At 38.9% G+C, this 20,983-nt stretch overlaps 1 protein-coding gene across 1 annotated transcript in view; it reads right to left on the bottom strand.

Moving 5' to 3' along the window:
* Positions 1-20,983, bottom strand: part of LOC122808771 (death-associated protein kinase 2-like) — a 1,232,522-nt gene that overhangs the window by 347,276 nt on the left and 864,263 nt on the right. The window contains exon 4 of the mRNA XM_044079801.1: positions 8,022-8,160. Coding sequence (XP_043935736.1) covers positions 8,022-8,160 — 139 coding nt within the window. The remainder of the gene's footprint in view (positions 1-8,021; positions 8,161-20,983) is intronic.

Genomic DNA, 20,983 nt, shown 5'->3' with positions numbered 1-20,983 from the left:
AGCCATAGCATGGACAAATGACGGAGTCATATTTCTACTTGCTTTGGAGTGACCTGAGTGCGTGTGTTATGTGGCGATCCTAGCTCCCCGAAGCAGGCAGCTCACAGTCACCGTCTCCTTGTTCAGCCTGGTAAGCAGGGCATCAGTGTGTCTGACTACAGAGTCACCTATTACTAGTGTATCAGGCATGGTGTTTGGCCTTAAGGGCTGTGATTGGTTAACACACTGATTTATTGAAGTATGTGTTGCATGCGTTTTGTTTTGAGGTGGTGGATTTTTGGATGTCTGCTTTGGGAGCCTCTGTTGTTTTGGTAAGTTTTTTATTAGAGCCTCCGAGTATGTCTTTGTGTTTTTATGTGTTTGGTTTGCAGTTGTGGTAGGTCTATGTGGGACTGGGTTTGTTGTGTGTGTGGTTACCATCTCCTGCTGTCTGGTCATGCCAGCCCTGAGTTGAGAGAGTTCAGCCTCCAGTTTGGCTATATAGTTGCATCTCTCACATGTATTTGTGTTTGTTGGGAGGAGGAGATGGTTGTCTGTGCGTGAGACAATTGTAGCATTGTCTCAAGATACCCAGATTAACCAGCTGAACTGGAGAGGACGCCAGTAATCTACCACTCGACATGCTAGAACAGTATAAGGGAGTGCTGTGCCTTTAAGGGAAGTGGATATTCGCAGGGTGGTAGGTGGATGTAGTGCTTTACTTAGTAATGAGAGTGCTTACTTAGTAGAGAAGTTTTGAGAACAAGTGCTAGGCTTATAATATAGTGAGTAGTCTGATTATACTAAGAGTAGAGCTTCCTTAAGGGAAAATTTGAAGAGCAGACTTGGCGAAGCCAGAAGAAGTTTAACCTTGTTTAACTGGTGCTGTGCTATGCCACAATCGCACAAAGCCATAAAATGCGGATTTTAATCAGGGAACTACAAAAGAGCTACAAATGGTCCAAAACAACCAATTACTACAGCTCTTGTGCTGAGGTCACTTCCTGCAGGGACAGGTAGGCTGCTCAAGGCTCCCCACTCCCACTGGTGAACAAAGAAACTTCCTTCTATCCAAGTAAGGTAATGGACAACATAGGAACTACACCACAGCCCAGAATACAGCAATGCCTGTAAACTGGTCTAAACTAGTCGAGGAGAGGCGGGAAAACAAGGATTTTTTTTTGTTTTTTTGTTTTCTTGATAGAAACACACATAAAATGCAGAAACAGTGATAAATCAGTTACACAGGCTAGCACACTTTAGTGGGCAGCCTCAACAGTTAAATTAAACAAACAAACTTTCGATCAAATTCGACTAAAAAGTAACTTTAAGTGCAGATTTTAAAATATTGCAGCAAACAGCTAAAAAAACAGTTTAAGCTTGTTCAGGGTAAGCTACAGAAGCTATTCCAAGTAAAAAAAAACAGCAAAGATACTTAAATCCAGAAAGTAGTCGCTTTTCTGAGGTCTCTATAGCTAGGACCACTCTGCAGGACCACGAGGAGCTTGTCTGAGCAGTATAGCCAGAAATAAATGCCCAGAGGCGGATTTTAAACAGGGAACTACAAAAGAGCTAGAAATGGTCCAAAACAACCAATTACTACAGCTCTTGTGCTGAGGTCACTTCCTACAGGGACAGGTAGGCTGCTCAAGGCTCCCCACTCCCACTGGTGAGCAACGAAACTTCCTTCTATCCAAGTAAGGTAATGGACAACACAGGAACTACACCACAGCCCAGAATACAGCAATGCCTGTAAACTGGTCTAAACTAGTCGAGGAGAGGCAGGAAAACAAGGATTATTTTTTTGTTTTTTTGATAGAAACACACAGAAAATGCAGAAACAGTGATAAATCAGTTACACAGGCTAGCACACTTTAGTGGGCAGCCTCAACAGTTAAATTAAACAAACAAACTTTCGATCAAATTCGACTAAAAAGTAACTTTAAGTGCAGATTTTAAAATATTGCAGCAAACAGCTAAAAAAACAGTTTAAGCTTGTTCAGGGTAAGCTACAGAACTATTCCAAGTAAAAAAAAAACAGCAAAGATACTTAAATCCAGAAAGTAGTCGCTTTTCTGAGTTCTCTGTAGCTAGGACCACTCTGCAGGACCACAAGGAGCTTGTCTGAGCAGTATAGCCAGAAAAAAATGCCCAAAGGTGGATTTTAAACAGGGAACTACAAAAGAGCTAGAAATGGTCTAAAACAACCAGTTACTACAGCTCTTGTGCTGAGGTCACTTCCTGCAGGGACAGGTAGGCTGCTCAAGGCTCCCCACTCCCACTGGTGAGCAAAGAAACTTACTTCTATCCAAGTAAGGTAATGGACAACACAGGAACTACACCACAGCCCAGAATACAGCAATGCCTGTAAACTGGTCTAAACTAGTCGAGGAGAGGCGGGAAAACAAGGATTATTTTTTTGTTTTTTTGTTTTTTGATAGAAACACACAGAAAATGCAGAAACAGTGATAAATCAATTACACAGGCTAGCACACTTTAGTGGGCATCCTCAACAGTTAAATTAAACAAACAAACAAACTTTCGATCAAATTCGACTAAAAAGTAACTTTAAGTGCAGATTTTAAAATATTGCAGCAAACAGCTAAAAAAAACAGTTTAAGCTTGTTCAGGGTAAGCTACAGAAGCTATTTCAAGTAAAAAAACAGCAAAGATACTTAGATCCAGAAAGTAGTCGCTTTTCTGAGTTCTCTGTAGCTAGGACCACTCTGCAGGACCACGAGGAGCTTGTCTGAGCAGTATAGCCAGAAAAAAATGCCCAGAGGCGGATTTTAAACATGGAACTACAAAAGCGCTAGTTTCTTTGTTTTTATTGAGGTAAGCCCCAGTCTCTCAATTGTCGATGATTTTATCTTGAAGCTGTGAATTTCCAATAGGTGTTTAGTCTATGTTTGGGGGTGAGTATATATGCTCAAGAGCAACATGCTGAAATTACTATATTATTGTACTAGTTATTTCTTTTTTCTTTCACTCTGTTCACAAGCAAGCATCAGACTTGGGTAGAGAACTGGACTGTAGTTTTGGGAAAGGGATGTGGAGGCATCCTATACATGAAAGCACAAGGCCATCAAATAATTATTGCTGGCAAACAACTGTTTTGACTTATTAAGAGCAGTGTATTTGCTTACCAGTCACAAGCGGAATTAGCAAAATGTACTGTAGTTCTTACATTTTTCATTCCTTTCTCAGTGAGAAAGGCCAGTATCCATCAAAAAGCAAAGTTTGCCATTATTATATATATATATATATATATATATATATATATATATATATATATATATATATATATCTATACACACACACACACACATATATATATATATATATATATATATATATATATATATATATATATATATATATATATATATATATATATATACACATGCCACTGGGATAGTATGCGTATTTTGTACCCAAATACATTGTTAAGAATACTGATTTTGTATTACTGTGGGTTGACTTTGGGAACTGAAATATGTTTTTTACATAAAGCTAACAAAATCCAGCATCTCACAAGGCTTTTTGTTTTACTTCCATTTAGGCAGTGTATCTAGTTTTTATATTAGCATTGTTTGACCATTTCTTGCAAAGTGTGGTTGATCTACTTAAATCATCATTAGATCAGAAGGGGAAAATTATTTTTTTTCATTAGCCAAGGCAAGATCTACTTAAATCATCATTAGATCAGAAGGGGAAAAATATATTTTTTTTCATTAGCCAGGGCAACAGTCCTGTTCCTGCATATAGAATGGTGTACCTGTATGCTACTACTTATTATAATTTCCCATTTTCATTGTCAGCAGACCTGTAGTTAAGGCACAATGAAGGAAGTGGCTGGGTGCAAGCTGTTAGGTAGGAAGATTAACATACCATCAGCAGTCATTCATTTGAGTGAATGTTAATGTCTGTCTGGCTGTAAATGTTCTATTATTTTTATATTTCAGTTTGTTTGTTTGCTACTTAAATAATCGTCCTTGGGCTTTCATGTGTAGTTATTTTTAACTATTTTTAAAACAGCTACTGCTGAGATTGTCTGTTCTGGCTTAGCTCTTATTGGGCTAGTCTAGGAGCCAAGTTAGACTCTTGGCTTGGCTCTGGCTTGGCTCTTCTTCAAAAATCCTTGGCTTGCCCCCTTTACTTCTATGATCAAATCTATTATGTGCAATGAATGCAATCAATACTTTTTGAATGTTTTGAATTTTCTCTGAGTATCTCGCTGGCTTTTCAAGTAGTCTTCCAAATGTATAACATTCGGTAAGTTAGGTCATCTGCACTTCTGATGTTAAATGACTTCGACCTGCTTCAGGTAACACATCATCACAGTCAGTATATCAGGGTATTCTGGAGTCAGATGAATGTTCCTTTGCTTATCTGCCATAGATGCCATTTAGGAAACCTCGTTTGATAGCTCTCCCATGGACACAACTCGGAACACTTCTTTGGAGGAAGCATTTGAAACATGATCTTGTATTCACTAACGTCAGTATAAGACATCATTTCACAATCGCTCACTCCTTCTGGTTGCATCTCTTTGGAAACTTGCTTTACTTTCTGTTCTTTTCCTTCCTTTCTTCTCTGCAAGGGACTTTTGTCTTGACTGGTTGTGTTTTACTCTCAGTTTTCAGGCTAAACGTAGAAGAGTTAGGAATTTTAGCTAAATGTACATATATGCTATAGACATCATTAATGCTCTGAGATTATTTTCCTGGAAGGCTGGATGCTTATATAGCATGAACTATTCCTTTTGCTTAACCACTCAAGTGAAAGGCACATAGCTCACATTCTGAAATTCTCCTTGCTCTTTAAAATCTCTTGAATTGCATAATGTAGACTGTTATCTGATAGTACCAAATCAGAAATCTCCTGTGTCGAAAGCATAGCTTTATTTGCACTGATCTTACCTTTACTTGCAACATCCAACTAACAATCCACACAAATCAAGTATACAAAGTCTCAGAAATGAGTCAAATGTGTCCCTACATTACTCTATGGTCTTCCTGGAAATGCGAAAGCAACCATACCTTATAACAAGTACTGGATAATATACAATATCATACCTTTTTATCTGTTTGCAGTGACATTCCTGACATTATAATATACCACAAGCTATGTTTTTTGCACTTCATAATTCCTGAGTGTGACACAATTATTTACCTGTACTTCATTACTTGTTTGATTAGACACTATTATTTTACCAGACTTGAACTTCAGACAGTTGTATGCAACTAACCTTTACAGTAAAATAAAAGTACAGCTGCATCTCTTTCTACACAGAAGAGGTCTGTTTTGGCCAACCTTTCAGAGCTGTTCTTCCAAACATGTGCATTTATGGATCAGTCTCATTACAGTGCTGATGCTGTTTAGTCTTTTGCCAGTCATAGGCAGCTGTGGAATTATCCAATTTTGCCTTTGGTTTCTCACTAAACAAACATTCTTGTGTATCTGGCAAAGATGACAGACTCAGAATATTAAAGTGTTTTTACAAAACACAATTACACAGTAAAAAATTAAGAAAACAAAACAATAAATAACTCATAAAGAAACCAAGTATAAAACATATATAATCAGCAAGCATCAACCAAATATGAAGAAATTGTTGTCTTTTCTTGGCTTATGCTTCACAGGCTGAACCATACTTTACAGTTTCAACAATATTTTCTGCAATTTTTTATGTGATTTCTACAGTGACTTCTTTATAAATGCATTGTAATGGTTTCTGGTCTGATTCAGTAAATGCTTTCTGTAGTTAGTATACTCAGAGAAGTTTTTACAACCCTCCACAATGGCATGCAGAGCTTTTCCTGTTTGAGCATATATTTTCTGACTATCTGAAAAGGCTCTAAACCAATACACAACTCTTTATATCATCTTGCAGGATTATTGCACAAATTTCACTTTGGTTAGCATCTACTTGTAATGACTTCTGGACATCAAAATACTTTAATATATGTGCTTTGGTTGCTGACTGTTTAAGTGCTTCAAAACTGTATTATTGCTTTGTACTATACTATAATTCTATATAATGTTCTACATTTAGCTTCTTCAACTTCAAATTTACTTAAGAGCTTGTACCCAACTACAGTAGAAATTAAGACAAATATAGATAATTACAGACAATACATAAGATACAAACATATCAAATATGACAATTAATAAAATATAAGAAAATATTTTTTATTTTATTTATTTTACATTTGTTTACTGGGATGGTCCGAATGGACACAGGTCCATTTTCAGCGAAGGCCTGGGGAGAAAAGCTCCATAGTAAGTACCAAATTAAACAATATGATTAACAATTTTTATAAAGCAAATATGAGATAATCAACATGAAAAAAATATGAAGAAAAACTGTATAAGCAAATATGGAATAACAAGATATATATATATATATATATATATATATATATATATATATATATATATATATATAAATAAATATAAAGAATAAAAAATTGTTAAACATAGATATTCATGTGATAAGTCTACAATTTCCATCAGCAGTTAGAGTTTCATAAGACTGTAAAAAAATTTTACAGTGGTTGAAATAGGCAGTGAGTTTTGGGTGGCCACGGTAGTACAGTGGTTAGTGTTGTTGCCTCACAGCAAGAGGCTCTCCAGTTTGATCCTCGGCTGGGGTGCCTTCTGTGCAGAGACTGCATGTCCTCCCTGTGGTCATGTGGGCTTCCTCTAGGTGCTCTGGTTTCCTCCCAAAGACATGCTGTAGGTGGATTGGACACTCTAAATTGGCCCTAGGTGTGAGTGCGTGCGTGTGTGTGCCTTCTGTGGAAAGCTGGGTACCGAGCTGGCAACTCGACACCATAAAACTCTACTGCCAATCATGAGCAGACAGGTGATCTGCTGTGGTGACCCCTAACTGGGAAAAGCCAAAAGAAGAAGAAGTAGGCAATGAGTTTTATGGAGTCAAAGAACAGAAGGAATTATGTGATGCAAGGATATAGCCATTGTTATAACAACCATTACAAAAATGAGCATTTCAGTATTCTCCTTTGTTTAATTAATATTTAGAATTAGCTCCAATGTTATGTCTGCATTTATCTTTTGTGGAGGTTACGTTTTGGCCTGCTAACCCTATTTGTGTGCTGTTATGTAAAAAGAGAAATATTAAATTAATAGGCTAATTTAATAATTTTGGTCGCTGGAAAAAATAAAAAATGCTGCTGATGATAAATATTAATAATTGTACAATTGTATTTATTGTTTATCTGAAAATATGATGCTATGATGTAAAATGTTAAAATTATTTGTGCTATGAATCTCTCCCTTTTGTTGTACACATTGTGAAATAATAAAGATTTATTGGAAAAAAGAGCCTGAACCGAAAAAAAAATCCAAATTATTATAATAAATACTTAAAACATGTAAACACTCAGTTACCTAAACAAGACCAATAAACAACAACCTGAAGGAAAAGCAAACAACTTTACCAAAATAAGACCTCATAGAAAAGTAAAAAATAATCAATCTGAGATGAAAAAAAAAGACAACATCAGAAATACAGTGTTCCTCATAGAATTCTATAAGTATGACATTACCTTCATTCTACTCAGGTCTACAGTTTTCACTTTCCTAATAGGAGTGGCAGCTGGGGGCCCTGTATTGTGACTTTTTTGGGGAGGGTGGGGGAATCTTATTAGCCTTGAACAACTCAAACCCTACTAAATGAGGTATGTTTTAACTACCATAAATTAGTTTTTTTTTTGTGTGCATGTGTGTGTGTGGGTGTGTGTACACGCATATGTGCTTCTAAAGCATGCTCACTTTAGTGTCTACCATTCTGCTGAATTATACTTCAACAAAAGTCTGTGTCCACATATTTTGCTTTATAGCAGTAATGTTTGGTAGATAAAGCATTTTTTAGAATTCTATTTCAGCTCATTTTTCTCTGTGCACTACAACACAATACAATGAAACGTGTTCATCACAGAAAAGAAGCTGCACTACAGAACAGGTATAATTAAATACAATGCCCACCTGTGAACATCTGCACCTTGGTTCCTTACCTTGAGGTCAAAATGAACTATATGCCTAGAATGCATATATGCTGCCCCCTCTAGCAGCTGCTGTAGGAACTCAATGGCCTGCTCCTCTGTCAGCATCTCCTTCTCCGCAATGAAGTCAAAGAGCTCACCACCGCCAATCCTAGCAAGAAATAAATACAATTGTTAAAATGCAGGCTCACTATTTATTGCATATAGTTTTGCAAATGGGAGCTAAAAAGTACAGGAGCACTGTCATGAATAGTTATGAAAAATGCCTAATGGGAATCTTGGTCTAAAGAATTAATACCACAAAACAGTGTATTTCTTTCAGACACTAAGGCATTTATAGGATTACAGTATAACTACAAGTTATATTCTGGTACGGTGACAACTAGTTTAAGGCTACAGCTTGAGAAAGTGTTTTGACATTGCTGAACATTCTAATAGGTTCATAGATGAGTACTAAGAATGCATTTACTAGCTAGGGGTACAGCACTGACTCACGTGGACCTTTTTCAGGCTCTGCATGGTAGATAAATGGAAGCTGATGGAATTAAACCCTGTACTGCAATAAACAGCAAATGAACAGTTCATATCCATAATTCTACCAGGTAAATAGTTTTGAATACAACTAGAAAGAAATATGAACTCCTTGTGCAAATTCTAGTTCTCTTTCTGCAATAATCACATATATAAAAACACAATATTAACCAGAGATGTATGGCCAGCAATTAAAGCAAAATATTAGCTGCTAGAAATTGTTCTTTTTGCCACAGCAATCTACCCCAACTATTAGGTGAAAATGAAGTTGAGAAATCAGAAATGCCCAACTACATGCATCTTCATACAACTATGTGCTTCCCTACATCACTGTCCCATGGCCAATATTTTGCTAGTATCTTGCTAGCATTCTTCATTTCCTGCCATCCTCCATCTGCCACTCCATATCACCTGTATCCAGCATCCCATGAGACCAAAAGAAACTTTTTCCACCTTCCTCTATTATCCTTATGTTCGTAATCTTTGCCATCTGGAGCTCCTACCAGCTATTCATGTTTTTATATTTTTATTTTCTATTTTTTACCCCTACCTCTGCCAGAGATTACAGCTGACTTCTCTCAAATACAAAAAAAAACCCCTTCCAAATTCGGCTGCTAGAGGGACTCTCAGTATATAAATGAAAAGGCTCTTTTACTGAACATAAAAAACAGGTAAGTGCTTTCACGGAGTAACCTCTGCTTCTTCAGACCACACTAACAATGATACACACACTCACATTTAAAAATGTGTCCCACCAAATCCCTTGTTCATTATATGATCACATGTCACAATTATTCAATCACGAATACAAAACAACAAACATATTTAACATAAACATCTAAATAATGTCAAACAAAAAAATATAAATATATATATATATATATATATATATATATATATATATATATATATGAGAAACCATACAGTGTTCAAATAATAAATAACTAGTCCTAAAGCTTGTTATGCTAAGATGAGAATCTAAAACCTTCAATGCTCCTAAGGCCGAAGATAAATGACCTTACCTTAAAATCATTCCTGTAATGAAGCCATTACGAATATCAATACCTATTAAAAATGACAATTTATTTTGACCATAAATAAGCCATATCATCATTCACCAAGTAAACAGAAACTAAAACTGCTCAAACTGCACAATGGTCAGATGACTAATATCAGCCAATGAGACTTGATCCAACAGTCAAGCCTCCTTGCATGCACCACTCCAGATCGTAATTTATCCTGAAATTCATTACAGCAAAATACGAATGTAAAGCCTCCAGTAATCCCATGATCATGACCAAATAACTACATGACCTTACCATAAAATCGTTCCAAAAAATAAAAATAATCCATAGAAGTGATACTGAAGTGGCTCCAGCTACACGATGATCACATGGCTAAAACTATCCAATAAGGCCTAATTCAATGGCCGAGCCTCCTTTCATTCATGACTTCATATCGTGAATAACAAAATTAGCGTAACTGCACCACATATCATACGAATATCAAAACTCTACTCACAAAGACAGTGAAACAATAAAATAATAAATGCAAACCATAACATCTACTAAAAAATTTAAAGTAACCCAAATTGCATTTCAGTATTCTATGCTTTCACTTAGCTCTATGTTTTTATTGTGTCGTAGTCTTAGTGATGATAGTTTTTGGCTTTGGTCACTGCTCCTGTTTTTGCAAGTACACTTTATGCTGTGAATATCCAAAACCACACCTCAGGGTAACGTATCACCTAACAAAAGAATGAAGCAAATCCAAAATAAAAAAAGGTGAATACTCCACGACAATCGAAGTAAGCCAGGAGGATTGTAAACTCATATGACTATAAATCCACAAATGTATATGAAAAGAACATGTTGTACCACTGAAACTGTATCAGCAGAATTTCCTTTTCCTATTCTTATGTTGGCTTAGTTACACGTGGCTTCATTTTAAGATGTTTTAGTGATATTTTGAATTGTTTCAACGTAAATGAATCTTTGAATTCTTTAGGTAGATGGTGCCAGTAGTGGCAATAGTGAAAAAATATTTTTTCCAGCTTTAGATTTGAAGGGGGGCTGATAAGTGTTATGTCATCACCATGACTATTTCTTGGAGAGTAGGCTTGTTCATAGGTTCATAGATGTTTACTAGGCTAATGACCACAAGGGCCTTTTTAAGCCTAGCCATACATCCCAAATCACTCACAAGTTCTGGTACACTTGGTAAGTGTATGCATGGACCTGGGAGATGAACCATTTACAGGTTACCTGTTTGCATTAGAGACGTAGGTGCCAAACCAGGGATGAATTTCGGATTTCCCATCCAATTGTCAAAGTTGCACTTGAATTGGGTTAGGGAAGAACTCTGCTTCAGGTGGAGGGGATGTTCTCTGAAAGGAAACTTTGATCTTAAATACCTTAAAGGTGGGCAGAATCATAGTTTTAAAATTCTGAATAGCAAGCAGCTGAAAATAAAAGGAGCCTTATCAGTGACTGACAGCCACTGTTTTTTAAAGGGATTGCAGTGATGTGTGAGGGTACCAGCTAATATGCAAATCTGAAAATGTTACCATGTGCAGTCCTTTGAGTATTGTATAAAGTCCTTTGAGTATTGTATAAAGAGTGAAGACACAGTAATGGTTGGCTATATTCTATTTTAGAAAAGAGTCCATTTTTAGCAATGGCTGTATTGGCTGCTAGAGACACTACATGAGAACATGACAGATCTTGTAGCACAACTTGAAATAAGACAGCACCGTACCAGTATTATTTCTGTATGGGTTGTGAAACTGAGGGGTGAGCCATGTGTAATGCCTAGATACTTGCATTCTGAGACATTAGGGATAATAGTTCCCATCTAATCCTGAAGCAAAGTATTAGGTAAGCTAGATCATTTGTGGGGTGAGGCAAGCAGCATAACATTGTTTTTGTAGGACTGAGAAGATGTATGTTAGTGGGTACTCACTGGCATAATTCTGAGAAACATACTTGTATTTGTGTCTATAGTTTATGAGTGACTTATTGGACTCTAGTAGTAGTATATCATCTGCAAATAATGTGAGCTCAAGTGTGAAAGGCCCGTGGTTATATAATTGATGAGAACAACATAGGCCTAGTACCGAGCCTTGGAGTGCCTTAGTATTGGGAGTACCTTTTTCAGAGTACTGCTTGTTTGCATAAATTTGGAAGGATCTATGTAAGGTTATTTTTAAACCATGAGAATAGTACCCTCTCCAAACTTGCAATAATTGTTTTTTGTGAAGGAGAACAGAGCAGTTGTGGTACAAAAAATATTGTGAAATCCACGCTGGCGATCTGACAATAGGCTATAGCTATTAATGTGCTTAAGTAACTGAATATATATATCAACTATTTCAAAGATTTTAGTATTGGGGCAGAGGTTGGAGACGGGATGACAGTCTTTTAATTTATTGGGTGAGGGAACGTTTGGAAGTGGAATGAGAATGCAATGTGTAAAGGATGGATGTACAACATCTGTGGTGAGTGATAGGATAAAAATGTAAGTGAAACATTTGGCAATGAAGTCTGCAGGTTTTCTGAGGAATGTAGAGTTACTGCATTTGGTAAAAGAGGAGTTTAAATTTTGCAAAATGTTTTTGGTTTCTTTACTTAAGATTTCAGGGTGGTGAAATGTGGGAGCATATTCTGCTAACACACAAACACACAAAAAAACATATATATATATATATATATATATATATATATATATATATATATATATATCTTTATACACACACACACACACACACACACACACACACACACACACACACACACACACACACACGTGTGTGTGTGTAAATATATATATAAATATGTGTGCCTGTGTGTATATGTATATATATATATATATATATATATATATATATATATATGTATATATAATTTTTTCCTTGAGTTGCCATCCTGCTGAGGGCATTAAACAGATGTTACCTGATTGCTCTTGAAATAATGCAGATGGATGGTTAAGATCCCATGCCATTTATTAAGAAACTTTTTATGTGCTATAACCAAAGTGTTCTATAAAATAGTTCAAAATCATTGCAAATACAACACAACAGTGTCTCAAACATTATGTAAGAATATGGCAAAAATAATTAAAGCTGGTGTGCAAAAGAATGGACTCCTGATCATGACCAAGGCTAGGTTTGCATAGTAGGCCCAAACTGGGCCCAAACTGGAGAAGGAAAGGGACATGAAAAGCGGGTGAAATTATCAAAACACCTGTCCAGCAAGGGGAGGGGAGTGAGCTTTGTGATTTGTTTTGGACAAGGAAACTTTAATCTCTGGCTCACCTGGATAAGATGAAACAGAGCTCTTAACCACTTAGCCAACAAACTGTGTGGATTACAAGTGCCCTAAATGTGTCCTGAGAAGAGTAAATGCCCTGAAAAGAAGATGAGAACAGAAAGAGTTGAAGATGGGCTCAAAAGAGGCATGACTGACATTTGCTCCATAGGTGTTACCTGGTTAGAGCTGTAATCATCATATTAGCCAAAAAGGTCAGCATTTGTATTGATAGGAGGATAAGTTCTGGATGTAATAAGAACTATCACACTCGTAAGCAACCAAGAGCCAGGCAAACTGACATTTAGCAGTAAAAATGGGCCATTCAGCTGAAGAAACCAGGGAAACTCCTGCTTGAAGAAACACTCGCACTGCAGAAACTGCAGGCTGCATTACAACATTACTGGTTAGAATAAAGGACCTTGACATACATTATTTATACACAGATATTTTCTGTTGTCCTTCTGGTAAGAGAAGGAAAGATATTTTCTCCCAAGTGGATAACCAATGCACAACTCTACCATACTCAGCATACTCATTAAACAGATGTTCAGGGTCTTTTTGTGGAGGCATCTGGTTACAGCTAGTAAAGATTGGTGATCTAAGCAGTCATGTACCTGTAAGAAGAAAAAAATATATTTTCTGCATAGCTTCACAGGATGTTACTAGGCTACTGACCCAAGCGTCTTTACAAGCCTAGCCATAAAATCTCAGTATAACACTAGATGAGAGAACTTCTATGCCCAAGATATTTCTAGCAATGATTACCCATGTCCAGGAGGGAAGCAGGGTCAATTCCCGGCAGAAATTTATGGTTTCCCATCCAGTTATCCAGATTGCACTTAAACAGCATCATGCAGGTGCTCTGCTTGACATGGATTGGAAGCCTATTCCAGAGGAGTGGCAACCTCTGAGAGATGTAGCTGTCTTTCCAGCAGATCCAATTTATTTTGCAGGTTAGACTGAGGTCCTTAGAATGGGTGAATCTAGTCCCATTTGACTTACAGTTGGTATTGGCTCTCTCCTAAAGTGTACATGGAACCACATATGCTCTCATCCAACTTAACAAAGTCTCCTCCCAATACACTTTGATCAACACCTTTAAAAGAACTGACCAACTGACATTCCTTATAGCCAGCAGGTTAAACAGCAGTTAAAGGCACCCATAGGGCAAATGAATGGATTTGTACAAATCAGCACTTACTTTATGCAGGCAGATATATCACAAGGAAGAAATTTATTTATTTATTTTATTTATTTACATTTGTTTACCGGAAAATTCCGACTGGACGCAGGTCCTTTTTCAGCGGATGCCCGGGGAGAAAAGCTCCACATCATGTACGTGATACAGATACAAAGCTGTAGCAATAGTAAACAACATTACAGGTTGTTGGCTTTAATGCAATAACAAGATATTGATTATCAACAGTATATACAGAAGATGTTGCAAGTTAAGATAGTTTCTTGTCATTTATAATATTAGTAACAAAAGTTGTCAGACAAGATGTTAAAGTATGTAAAGACAACTAGCTATTTCTGACTGTGGTTAGTAGTGGCGGTAGTATAGTTGGGTTAAGAGTCTTGGTGGGGGTGGTAAGGGTGGGGGTGTTAGTCTGGATTAGAACAAGGACAAAGCCAGTGCAAATTTAGGTGGAATTTGAGTGCAGTCTTGAAAAGGCTGCTGGAAGGTAGAGTAGAAATTTATTTTCAAAAACCACCCTTGGCAGGGATCAGCCTCTAGCAGCAGTGATTTCTTCATTAGTGTGATGAGGCTCTGTGCATCTGTGCGTGCTACCAGGTAGATTAATTTGTCCAGGTGTGAAGATTATGCTAATTATGGCTTAGCTCATTATTGTTGCTGAACCTGTCCATTTACACAATGAGTACACGAGGTAAACACGCACACACCTAAGTCCCTGCAGGCAGCACTGTACACGAGGTGGTCAGCCTATACTTGTGTGTGTGTGTGTGTGTGGGGGGGGGGGTTGAAGTGTCACTCCATATTTAACAATTTGGACATGGAGTCACTACAGAGCTTGTTGCCTGAATAGTATACACTGGTATTGAGGACTGCTATGTTTCACACCACAAACTACCATTTGAACCATAACAATACAGTACCTACATTATCCTGGCCTGCCATCTTCATGCAAATGAGGTGCCTATTAGTGCCCATTGTTGCACAGCAGATGACATACATGAGACCTGATTAGGGTGCAAATTCTTTGCTATTTATCCCTGTGATTCTTCAAGTTGAGACATCATGGGTGGAGAAGGAAAAGGTAGTGACCCTTTTAGAGTGTAGAGGTGGTCAGAGGAAGAGACAAAGATATCTCTTTACCTCCTCTATAAAAACGACAGCTTGAGGCTACAGCAGGACTACAACAGCCTCAACATAAAAATAAATCCTGGAATAATTTAGCACAGGCTGCCTTTGGTGCAACTGGCAACCCATGGACATGGAAACAGTGCCATCACCATTAAAATGGCATGAGGTGCTGCAATCTTGACCTCCTTGGCCAATAAGAGGATGAAATGCAAGAGCTGGCACAACCCACGCACTATTGTTGGAGTTTCCTGTGTTTCTGGCAGCCATTTTCTGCTGATTGTCTTCATTATTATTGAGACTGACAAGCCCTCCTGACCTTCTGTAGTACGAGTGATTGGGTAATAGCAGGGGCTGAGTAGTAATCTGATCTTCCAACTCTTCCATTCTTACTGCTATATAAACCCTGTGTCTTATAAATAAAGGTTCTGCTTGTATTGTCAGACTCTGGATTGCATTGCATAAGTGCAAATTCCTTAAGATTCCAAGAGCAGGATAAGTTATTTCTTACACTTATTTCACTGAACTGCACCTCTGAAATGCTTATAACTGTGCTATACAGTTGATCTACTATATTTTGCACTGTTATAAAGCCTTTTTTTACTGTTTCACTGCATTTATGTGCTGTTTTATACTGTTTTATACTGTTTTAACATTACTTAACTGTAAACTGCTTTTTCAAACTGAGAGTTGTATTTTCTGTTTGTGAGTGCTCTATCCGAGCTTTTCTGTGCATTTTTGTCTGTTTACAGTTAAAAGCATTCTCGAGTCTGCTCCTTGATCTGTTTAAAACGTTCATTTAGTGGCTACAGCTAGGAACTGTAAGAAATTGTAATTTTTGCCACCCACCCTCCCTAGTGTTGTGTGTTCTTATACTTGGTGGCTTTGCAGTTGCCCGCCCATACTGTATATTTGATCTGTGACACTCCTCCCAGTCTAGTGTCATTAGTTCACTCTATCTAATAGAGAACATTTGTGAAGGCCAACCCACTCAGATTCTTAACGTTGAATTAACTTCTGCTCCAGCTTTCTCCATTTCCACTTTACTGGAAAAAAAAAATTCTAAGCTTGCTTCCCCCCTTTCCTGTGGCAGGTCAGATGCGGATTTGCTGTGTCCAGGACTGTTTGTGAGCTCCTAAGCCCCCCCCCCTCCCACACACACACACACACACTCTTAACTGGGGTTAAACTATTCCTGGCACCATAAAGTCTGTTCTTCAAAATTTCCCTTGCAACTAGCCAGCTTTTTAGTTTTAGCCCTCATCTGTTTCTTTGATCTCAGCACTTGTTCAGAACTCATTGTAAGCACTAAATAACTTGTTCAGAACTCATTGTAAGCACTAAATAAGTTACAAATTACTATAGCACTCAACTTTCCTCACTTGTCTAGAGGAAAACAGTTTTTAGTACTTAATAAATAAGCACCTATTCAGGCATGTCTAAAGGTTAACTCCCGGTGTTTTCTCCTGTCTACCTGATGAATCTGGGCATCTTGGGACAATGCAGCAATTGCCTCATGTATACAGACAACCCTCTCCTCCTACCACCCAACACTATGACCTGTGAGAGATGCACTTATATAGCCAAACTGGAAGCAAAGCTCTCTTCACCAAAGACTGGCCTAGACAGTCAAGAGGAGAAGGTAAACACTTACACTGCACCACACTCATCACATAGTCCCTCAAAACCTACACCACCAAAACACACACACAGAAGCACAAAACACACACCTACATTCACGGAGGCTCTCAGTACAAATCTGCCCAAACAACAGAGACCTCCAAAGCAGAAATGCAAGCAACCTCCGCCCCCCAACACAACCCAAATGACACATAGCCCACATACTCAGTGTGCCACTCAACTACAGCCCATAAGGCATAACGTACCCAACACTCTAGTCATAGGTGACTCTATAGTCAGGCACACTGATGTTCCACTCACCAGGCTAAACAAGGAAAAAGTTACTGTCAGCTGCCTGTCAGGTGCCAGGATCCGCCACATAATGCATACACTCACATCACTCCACAACAAGTACAAATATGACTCTGTCATTGTCCATGTTGGTGTGAATGACCTGAGACGTACCTCCCTGGACTACATGAAAAGAGACATGGAGGAGCTCTCCAATCTTGTAGCCCAGGCCGGTATGACCCTAGCCCTGAGTAGCATCCTGCCATCACCCAGAATGACACCACAGTACAAGGATAAAATGATTGACTTTAACAATTGGCTAAGCTTCTGGTGTCATTCTAAGGGAATCCAGTATCTGTCTGCCTGGGATGACATGATCGACAGACCACGCTGTTTTGCCAGAGATGGTCTGCACCGGTCGACCTTGGGATTTTGGATACTGGCAAAGGCTCTTGCCACTCCTATAGTGCCTTTTTTAGGCAAGGTTCAAATGACAAATTCACCACTGTAATAGGTACAAGCAAGCAAAATCTGAGGGTAATGGTATTCAATGCTAGAAGTCTAAACCTCAAAATGCACTCACTCGAGGCACTCCCTCCTTAAAATGGAGAACATTGACATCTGTGCAGTGGCAGAGACCTGGTTCAAAGCTCCAGAGAGCACCCCTGCATTACCAGGCTATAATTCATACCACACCTTTCTGTCACCAAACCCGGACCGAAACACTAAAGGTGGAGGCGTGTACATATTCATTAAGGATATTCACACATCCAAGCTAGATGCTCAGCATAATGCACCCGAGATTATCCAAGTTCAACTAACTCTGGGCAAAACCGCAATCCAGATTGTAGCTTGCTACAGACCCCCCACCATGCCCCAGGATTCCCACTCCTCTTTTCTTGATACACTGGAAAATACTAAGGTACAACCCAACACTCTAATAATGGGTGATTTCAACTACCCTACCATTAACTGGGAAAACTACTCATGTACCAACTCTTTTGCTCAACGGTTTCTGAAAATCATCAATTCCAGTGCCTTGGATCAACTTATCCACATCCCTACCAGGGGCAGCAATATCCTAGACCTGGTCATAACCAACATGGGTGACCGGTGTTCTACACCAGATTTCAGCTCCTCGTTGGTCAGATCAGACCACAAGCTAATCACCCTAGACATCCACATCCCGCTCCCCCCCCCCCATTAGGAAAACAACCGTAAAAAATTTCTCCAAAGCCAACTTTACGCTTCTTAAGAAAGAAGTGGCAAACTTCACAACACCCATGCAGATGGGCAATAGAGGTACGACTGCTGAATCCTACACAAATGCACTTTATAAGCACTTACACGAGTGCATGGATCATGCTATCCCTAACAGAATCAAGATGCTATCCTCCAAAAAAAGGAAGCCAATCTGGTGGTCTTCTGCCATAAACAAACTCTATAACAGAAGAAAGAAACTGTTACAAAAAAAGAGTAAAATCCCACAATTGGAGGAACTCCCTGGTCAGCCTCAGTAAGAAGCTGAGATCCCTCATAAAATCCTCCAAAGCTAGTTATGAAAACAAAATTGCCACTGATTCTAAAGACAACCACAAAGCATTCTATAGCTATGTCAAAAATCTCAATGGCAACACTCAGATGTGCTCTGAGTTACAGCACAATGGCACTAAATATACAGAACCAACTGATATTGCCAACATCCTGGCAGACAGGTTCAGTGCTAACTTTACCCCCCTCTCACCCCCTAAAGGGCCCATCTTTATACCGGAAGAATGCAAAGTTCCTGTAATCACGGCTGCACAGGTAAAAACCTCACTCTCCAAAGCCAAGAACACAGCATCCATGGGACCTGACAACATCCCAGGCTGCCTTCTACATGAACTACAAAATGAACTGGCACCCCACCTAAGTACCATGTTCAATCATAGCCTCACCTCAGGCTTTGTGCCCATTTAATGGCGCACCACGACAGTTATCCCACTCCACAAAGGGGGGGGGGTTCACAACAGACCCCGGGAACTACCGCCCCATTAGCCTGACGAGCCTCGTCTGCAAGGCCATGCAACGTATCATCATAGAACTCATAAACAAAGACATTGGAGATCTCCAAACCCTGGACTCCACACAGTTTGGGTTTGTAAAAGGCAGATCATGTCTCCTAAACCTGATAGACTTCTTTGAAGTAGTCACCCAAAACATAGATGAGGGTAAGGTGGTTCACACAGCCTATCTAGATCTCACCAAGGCATTCAACACCATTCCCCACTCTGGAATTATAGATAAACTCACTAAACTAGGTATAAATCCCTATGTCACAAGATGGGTTGCCAATTGGCTTACTAACAGAACCCACATTGTGAAAGTAGCAGACTCCAAATCAGACTTCAGACCAGTGACAAGTGGAGTACCACAGGGTTCAGTCCTGGGTCCTCTCCTGTTTGGTATCTACTTCTCTGAAGTACAGGCTAACACAGAAGGTCTTTGGCTAACTAAATTTGCAGATGACTGCAAACTAGGAGCCATAATCGAAACTCCTAACGATGTGGACATTCTACAAAAGGGCCTTGAGACAGACGCCTGGTGTCAAAGACATGTTCTCAAGCTCAATGCCAACAAGTGCATTGTCATCCCCTTTGGTAAAAACTCTGTACCCATGAACTACCACATAGGCAGTAGTCGACTTAACACCGAAAATGTGATAAGAGACCTTAGGACACAGGTGGACAGTAGTCTCTCCTTTGATGATCACATCACCACAGTGGTCAGGAAATCCTTCAACGTGGCACACCTCATCACAAAAGGTATCTCATCCAGAAAAAAAGAGGATATTGTTCCCCTCTACTCATCACTCATTAGACCCATTATAGAGTACAATGCCCCTTTTGGTATGTACCTCACAAGACATCTACAACAACTGGAAAGGCCACAAAAATACCTCACAAAGAGGATTACTGGCCTCAAACAGATGCCTTACACAGAACATCTCAAAAAACTCCAGCTTTACTCCGTCGCACATCGCATACTCAGAGGCGATCTATGCCTAACATACAAAGTTATGTTAATCCCAGAGCTGCTGGACATGCTCCACTTAAAGAAATCCCAATCCCTCTGAGCTACATGCTCTAGGGACCTACACTTTGTCACCACAATAAACAGAACATGCTGGAGGGATAGATTCCTGTCCCAGAGACTACCCATACTCTGGAACAGACTACCTATCTATGTCAAACAGAGCTCCTCATTAGCACTCTTCAAGAAAAATCTTGATGACTGGATGGGTAATAGGAAATTCACCCTGGGGATCACTTCTGTGGTTCTGCTTGACAGGGGCACAGGAAAATAATTTTCTTGGGTGGCGAAAGCCAGGGTACCTTTTTGGCTAGGCTTGTATAGGCCCTAGGGCCAATAGCCTAGTACCTACCTATGAACCTATGAACCTATAAGTAGGACATATGTTATCTGTGCAATTAAACTGACACTATTTGCCATCCACAAATATTAGACAGTGCTCTGTTTATGTTTATAACAGTTGAAGACATGGAAGCAAATAGTCAGATGCACATGAGCAGACTGGAGTGCCTAAGAGAGATGGAGTGAGTATACATGCTTGGTAATGTTTTGGTTTTAATATTAACAGTAGTAGGTATTCATTCAAAAAAAATGCCACTTCTGTCATTACTGCCATAGCTCAAAGGTAGCAGTAAGATTGTCCAGTGTTGGGTTTGTGAATATATTCCACCTTATGTAAATGGAATGTTTCATCAGGACGTGAAAGCTCTGTTCTCACATTTGGAAGGATGCCTGTGGGTTCAACTCCTCCTTCCACACATGTTAATTCTCTGTCAGACTACATGTAATTATGGCTGCTGGTTTAGCTCCCCCTTTCATTTATATATTCT

The sequence above is a fragment of the Protopterus annectens genome, chromosome 8.part0 (assembly GCF_019279795.1).
Source record: "Protopterus annectens isolate FY-2018-M chromosome 8.part0, PAN1.0, whole genome shotgun sequence".
Classification (NCBI taxonomy): Eukaryota; Metazoa; Chordata; order Ceratodontiformes; family Protopteridae; genus Protopterus; species Protopterus annectens.
Note: the sequence above shows the minus strand (reverse complement) of the source record. Positions and strands in the feature narration are given on the sequence as shown.